This window comes from Mus pahari, chromosome 6 (genome assembly GCF_900095145.1).
Source record: "Mus pahari chromosome 6, PAHARI_EIJ_v1.1, whole genome shotgun sequence".
NCBI classification, from domain to species: Eukaryota; Metazoa; Chordata; class Mammalia; order Rodentia; family Muridae; genus Mus; species Mus pahari.
Window position 1 is genome coordinate 98,815,124 of NC_034595.1, and position 6,043 is coordinate 98,821,166.

At 39.8% G+C, this 6,043-nt stretch overlaps 1 protein-coding gene across 2 annotated transcripts in view; it reads right to left on the bottom strand.

The window, feature by feature from the left end:
- The window catches only part of LOC110322919 (zinc finger protein 431-like), a 15,094-nt gene that overhangs the window by 2,078 nt on the left and 6,973 nt on the right, over nt 1-6,043 (bottom strand). The window contains exons 2-3 of one of the 2 annotated variants that reach the window (XM_029539430.1): nt 1,501-1,627; nt 1,253-1,313 (exon numbers count right to left, since the gene is read on the bottom strand). In XM_029539430.1, coding sequence (XP_029395290.1) covers nt 1,253-1,313; nt 1,501-1,627 — 188 coding nt within the window. Of the gene's footprint in view, nt 1-1,248; nt 1,314-1,500; nt 1,628-6,043 lie in introns of those variants that run through there. The other variant, XM_029539431.1, reaches the window with a different exon arrangement.

The window sequence follows — 6,043 nt, forward strand, 5'->3', positions numbered from 1 at the left end:
GATGGTTGTGAGCCACCATGTGGTTGCTGGGATTTGAACTCTGCACCTTTGGAAGAGCAGTTGGGTGCTCTTACCTGCTGAGCCATCTCACCAGCCCAGCACCCTTTTTCTACATGAGGTTTTTCATATAACTGATGAGAGCTGGAAGAACTCAGAGCTTTTCCACACTGATGCATTCAAAACTTTTCCCATAGTGTGAGTCATACTACATTAGTAAAGTGAACCAGGGCACACAGAAGAATTTCCATATTGCTAGTATTCATAGGGGTTTTCTGTATTGTGAGTCTTTGGATGTATTCTCAATGAAGTTAGAAAACCAATTAAGTGTAATTTTGTCTATCACATTCAGAAAGTCCACTCAATGTAGAATCTACTACATGTCTTCTAATTGTTCTGGGAGAGAGAGAGAAAGAGAGAGAGAGAGATACATTGCTTTTTCAATATCACTATTCTCACAGGACTTGTTTACATTGTCACATATGATATAACTATGAAAAGAAGAATTACAAATGAAAGGTGTCCACATTGCATTCACACAGGTTGACTTTTTGTTTCTCTTGGATCTGTGGTATAGGGATTGAGGTACCTCCACAACAACCTTCTTGACTCTCATAAACCACCTTTCTCACTAAATTTAGTAATGTTACTACAAGTATATGAGTAACACCACCTTAACTTTGGGCTATGTGCATATTAGAAGGCTTTGGACACACACACAAACATATATAATATATATATATATCACCTATTCAATGTGTATACCTTCTGCAATATCTAAGTGGTATGAGACTAAACAGACTGGCACTCCTACATTATAGTTCTTATGGTGCTATGATTCAAATAGTGAATGTTAAGGCACTGTTTCCTTCTTTGGGAAATGTCTGGCAATGTTTGAGGTACATGGTTTGATGAGAATTTAATAATCATCCATCACTTAAAGGAGTGCTTTTTGACACTGTTGCTGTTCTTTAAAACCTCCAGGACAACAGGCAGTGGTGGCGCACGCCTTTGATCCCAGCACTTAGGAGGCAGAGGCAGGTGGATCTCTGAGTTCGAGGCCAGCCTGGTCTACAGAGTGAGTTCCAGGACAGCCAGGACTACACAGAGAAACCCTGTCTCGAAAAAACCAAAATAGACAAAAAACAAAACAAAACAAAACAAAAAAACAACAACAACAAAACAAATAAAACTTCCAGGACATATTACAGTTTCTTCAGAGGCATAGTCATAGCAGCTTGTACATGCAAATTACCTTCCATGTCTTCTAGAACTTTGACAATGTTCTTCAGTAGTATGGTCTTCCCAATTGTAGCCTAAAATATAGTACCAGAAAATGTAAGATATATTATTGGAAATAAGTTCCTGCTTCAGTGAACCTTAGAACTATGCCTGATTTATTTCTCTCACGTTTCTTCAGTCACAACTGAAATTACAGAAGAGCATCAATATAAAAGTGTTCTCCCTTTATTTTAAAAGGTGAAAGAAAATTCACTGTCTTACCTATGGCACTGAGGTTCCTGTAGGTCTCCAGCATCACATCTTTGTAGAGACTCTTCTGTGAAGGATCCAACAAAACCCACTCTTCCTGAGTGAAGTTCACATGCACATCATCATAGCTCACTGCATCCTAAAATAGCCCATCCATGTGTACAAGAGAAAGCATGATACTAATAACACTGTAAATGTATACATCCCTTATGATATATTCATATAATTCTGGTGCTTCCCTTACTTATTTCCTAGGACAGAAGTTGTAATGTCATCACCAAGTGATTTTAGAAGGAAATTAAATAGTAAGGTTCACCTCTGTCATTTCTGCAACCTTTGAGTAGGATATAGCCTTGCAAGAGAAATGCCAATTAACACACACACACACACACACACACACACACAGAGAGAGAGAGAGAGAGAGAGAGAGAGAGAGAGAGAGAGAGAGAGAGAGGACATTAGAGAAATTGTATGAACAATTACGAACTAGAAATAAAGATGGGCAAGGGCAAGGTGAGTGTACTAGCTCATGCCTTTAGTTCCAACACTCAGGAGGCAGAGATAGGGGGATCTCATTGAGTTAGATGCAAGCCAGGTCTATGCATTGAGTTCTAGGAAAGCCAGAGGTACATATTAAGACTTTGACCCTCCCTGCAAAAAAAATCAAACAAACAAACAACAGAAAGAACTCAGAGGTTTTCATGAAGTTCTTACAAAGAATTATACATTCACTTCAGTTCCGTATTCATATTACAGAAACTCAAAGTGCCCCAGTTTACCCTGGAACATTAATAACATCTTATTGGATGGAAACGGCGGCCTCCTCCACTAGTGGATGGCTGGCACAGGCTAGCTGATAAGGCTAGGGAGATTCTTCGCTCAGCATCTGTGTTATGCGGCAAGTTCTAAATTACTAAAGCTGCCTAGTGTTTTCTTCCACGGAGCTAAGGTGGGAGGGAGAAAGAGAGAAGACAGGGCAGCTGATGGCGGCTTGGCAAAGATAGCCAGCGTAGGCTGGTGGGAGCTAAGCCTATAGTGTAGCCCTGGGCAAAAGAAGAAGCATGATTCAAAATTCAACCTGTGGGTAAAGCTCAGGACAACAGCATATGTTTGACATGTACCAAAATCCACAAACCAGGGTCATCAGCCAATAATATAAAAACAAAAGGGCAGGCATGTTGGCCCACATCTACTCCCTGTACTCTGGAACCAGAGGCAGATGGATCTCCAATTTGAGGCCTACCCGGTCAACACCTACTTTCAGGACAGCAAGGCTACACAGAGAAACTTTGTCCTCACAAACAAACACAAAATTAAAAATAATTAAAATAAAAAACCCACCAACATCAGGTTAGAAAAATATCTTAGTATTAAATAGCCCTTGCTCAGCATACCATATTTTTTTTTTCAAGACAGGGTTTCTCTGTATAGCCCTGGCTGTTCTGGAACTCACTCCTTGAACTCAGAAATCTGCCTGCCTCTGCCTCCCAAGTGCTGGGATTAAAGGGGAGCGCCACCACTGCCCGGCTGGAGGTATCTACTAAAAAGGGAATTCCTGCTACTTTACTCCAGAATTTTGTTATAGACCAAGAATACATTCTCAGTTAGAAAGCAGAAGCTTGGTCCTGCCACATCCCCTGACTGCTCCAGTTTTCTCTCTTCTTTCACGTCCCTGTCCCCATTTCTTTATTGCACATAAAGTAACTGGTGTATGTGCTCAAGTGTAGTGCTCTTTTTTTCTTTTCCTTTTTTAAACGAAATGGCCAATGTTCTGTTCTGGTTGTCATCAGATGGAGATGGTCTGGGGGAAAGTACTGGGTCTGTGAAGAATATTTTCTGAGTGACTTGCCCAGAAAATATAATTTTTATTCAATAAATGAAAATTCCTAAACAGTTTAATAACCAAAACCTAAATAAAGAAAGAAGTAAATAAAGGATCTCTGAGATCATTATTAAGTTCAGTATGGAGCCAGGCAATGGTGGCGCACGACTTTAATCCCAGCACTCGGGAGGCAGAGGCAGNCGGATTTCTGAGTTCGAGGCCAGCCTGGTCTACAGAGTGAGTTCCAAGACAGCCAGAGCTATACAGAGAAACCCTGTCTTGAAAAATAAAAAAAAAAAAAAAAAAAAAGTTCAGTATGGGACCGGGTAGGATGCCTCCAGACCTTCCATACACTCGGTCTTACCTGAGTGCCCCTAATGGGCAGCTTCCTCTCCCCTGCCACACCTTCTGTACATACAGTAGGCCATCCCCATCTGCCCTGATAATGGGAGAATTCAGTATCAGTTCACCAAGAGACAGGTCCTCCAGATAAAGAATAAACAGGGAAATTTTACAACTGACTGGTTTTTTTGTTTGTTTGTTTGTTTGTTTGTTTTTTTAAGTAAAGGGGGCTGGAGAGATGGTTCAGCGGTTAAGAACACTGACTGCTCTTCCAGAGGNCCTGAGTTCAAATNTCAGCANCCACATGGTGGCTCACAACCATCTGTAATAGGATCTGATGCCCTCTCCTGGTGTGTCTAAAGGCAGCGATGTACTCACATAAAATTAAAGACTATAAAATTCACTGAAAATCCACAACGTACCCCAATGTATGGGACACAATGAACAGCTGCAGTAAGAGGACAGCGGAGAGCACTAAGTGCATACATAAGAACACTGGAGAGAGCTCTTACTAGCAACTTAACAGTGTACCCGAAAGCTCGAGAACAAAAAAGAAGAAAGTGCACCTGAAGGAGGGATCAGCAAGGAACTACTGAACTGAGGGCCAAAGTCAATAAAGTAGAAACAGAGACCAAGCCAAACAAACAAATCAATAAAACAACTAGTTGATTCTTCCAGAAAAATCAACAAAACAGACAAACCCTTATCTAAACAAGACTATGCAAATTACTAAGGCCCGAAATGAAAATGGGAACACAGCAGACAATGAGGAAATCCCGAGAATCATAAGGACATACTTTAAATTTCTGTACTCCACCAAATTGAAATCTAAAAGAAATGGATAATTTTCCTGATACGTACCACACACCAAAGTTAAATCAAAATCAGAAAAACAATTTAAGTAGACCCAAAACCCCAAGGGAAATAGAAGAATTCAGTACAAGAATCCTAATCAAAAAACCCAGGACTGGATGGTTTTAGTGCAGAATTCAACCAGACTTTCAAAGATGACTTCACACCAATACTGCTCAAATTAGTCTACAAAATAGGATCAAGGAACATTACCCAATTCATTTTATGAAGCCACAGTTACCCTGATATCCAAAGCACATTAAGACTCAACAAAAAGGGGGCTGGCGAGATGGCTCAGTGGGTAAGAACACTGACCGCTCTTCTGAAGGTCATAAGTTCAAATCCCACCAACCACATGGTGGCTCACAACCATCCTCAATGAGATCTAACACCCTCTTTTGATGTGTCTGAAGACAGCTACAGTGTACTTAATGAATAAAGCTTTGGGCCTGAGTGAGCAGGGACTGAGCAAGCGGAGTTGATCTGAGCAAGTGGGGCAACTGGAGCAAGCAGAGGTCCTAAAAATTCAATTCCCGAACAACCATATGAAGGCTCACAACTCATATATATATACATATACATATACATAAAATAAATAAATAAATCTTAAAAAAAGAAGATTCAAGAAAAAAGAATAAGGACAAATTTCCCATATGAAAATAGAAGCAAAAATACTCAATAAAATACTTGTAAACTGAATTAAAGAACAGATCAAAAAGATCACCTACATTGTTAGAGTAGGTCTCATCCCAAAGATGCAGAGATGGTTCAACATATGAAAATGAGTAAATATAATCCACAATATAAATAAACACACTCTCTCTCTCTCTCTCTCTCTCTCTCTCTCACACACACACACACACACACACACACACACACACACACCAAGAAAAACAACAACAAACACCAACCACAGTATCATCTCATTAGATTTCAAACAGGCCTTTCACAAAATCCGGTACCAATACATGATAAAAGTCTTAGAGAAATTAGAGATATAAGGGACATACCTAAACATCTGAATACATTTACATCCAACATCAAATTAAATGGAGAAAAACTCAAAATGGTTACACTAAACTCAGGAACAAGACAAAGTTGTCCAATCTCACCTTATCTATTGAATACAGTACTTGAAGTTCTAGCTAGAGCAATAAGGCCACTGGAAGAGATCAAGGGCATATACTTTGGAAAGGAAGAACTCAAGTATCCTAACTGGCAGATGATACCTAATTAACCTGAAAATTCACTATCAAATTCCTACAGCTAATAAGCACTTTTAGGAAAGTGACTGGATCAAAGATTAACATTAAAAAAAAAAAATTCAGTAGCCCGCCTATATAAACACGACAAATAGATTGAGAACGAAATCAGGCAAACAACACCCTTCACAATAGCCTCAAATAATGTCAAATATACTATAGTACACCCCATCCAAAAAAAAAAAAAAAAAGGTGTGGTGGTGCACTCCTTTAATCCCAGCACTCGGGAGGCAGAGGCAGGCGGATTTCTGAGTTCGAGGTCAGCCTGGTCTACAAA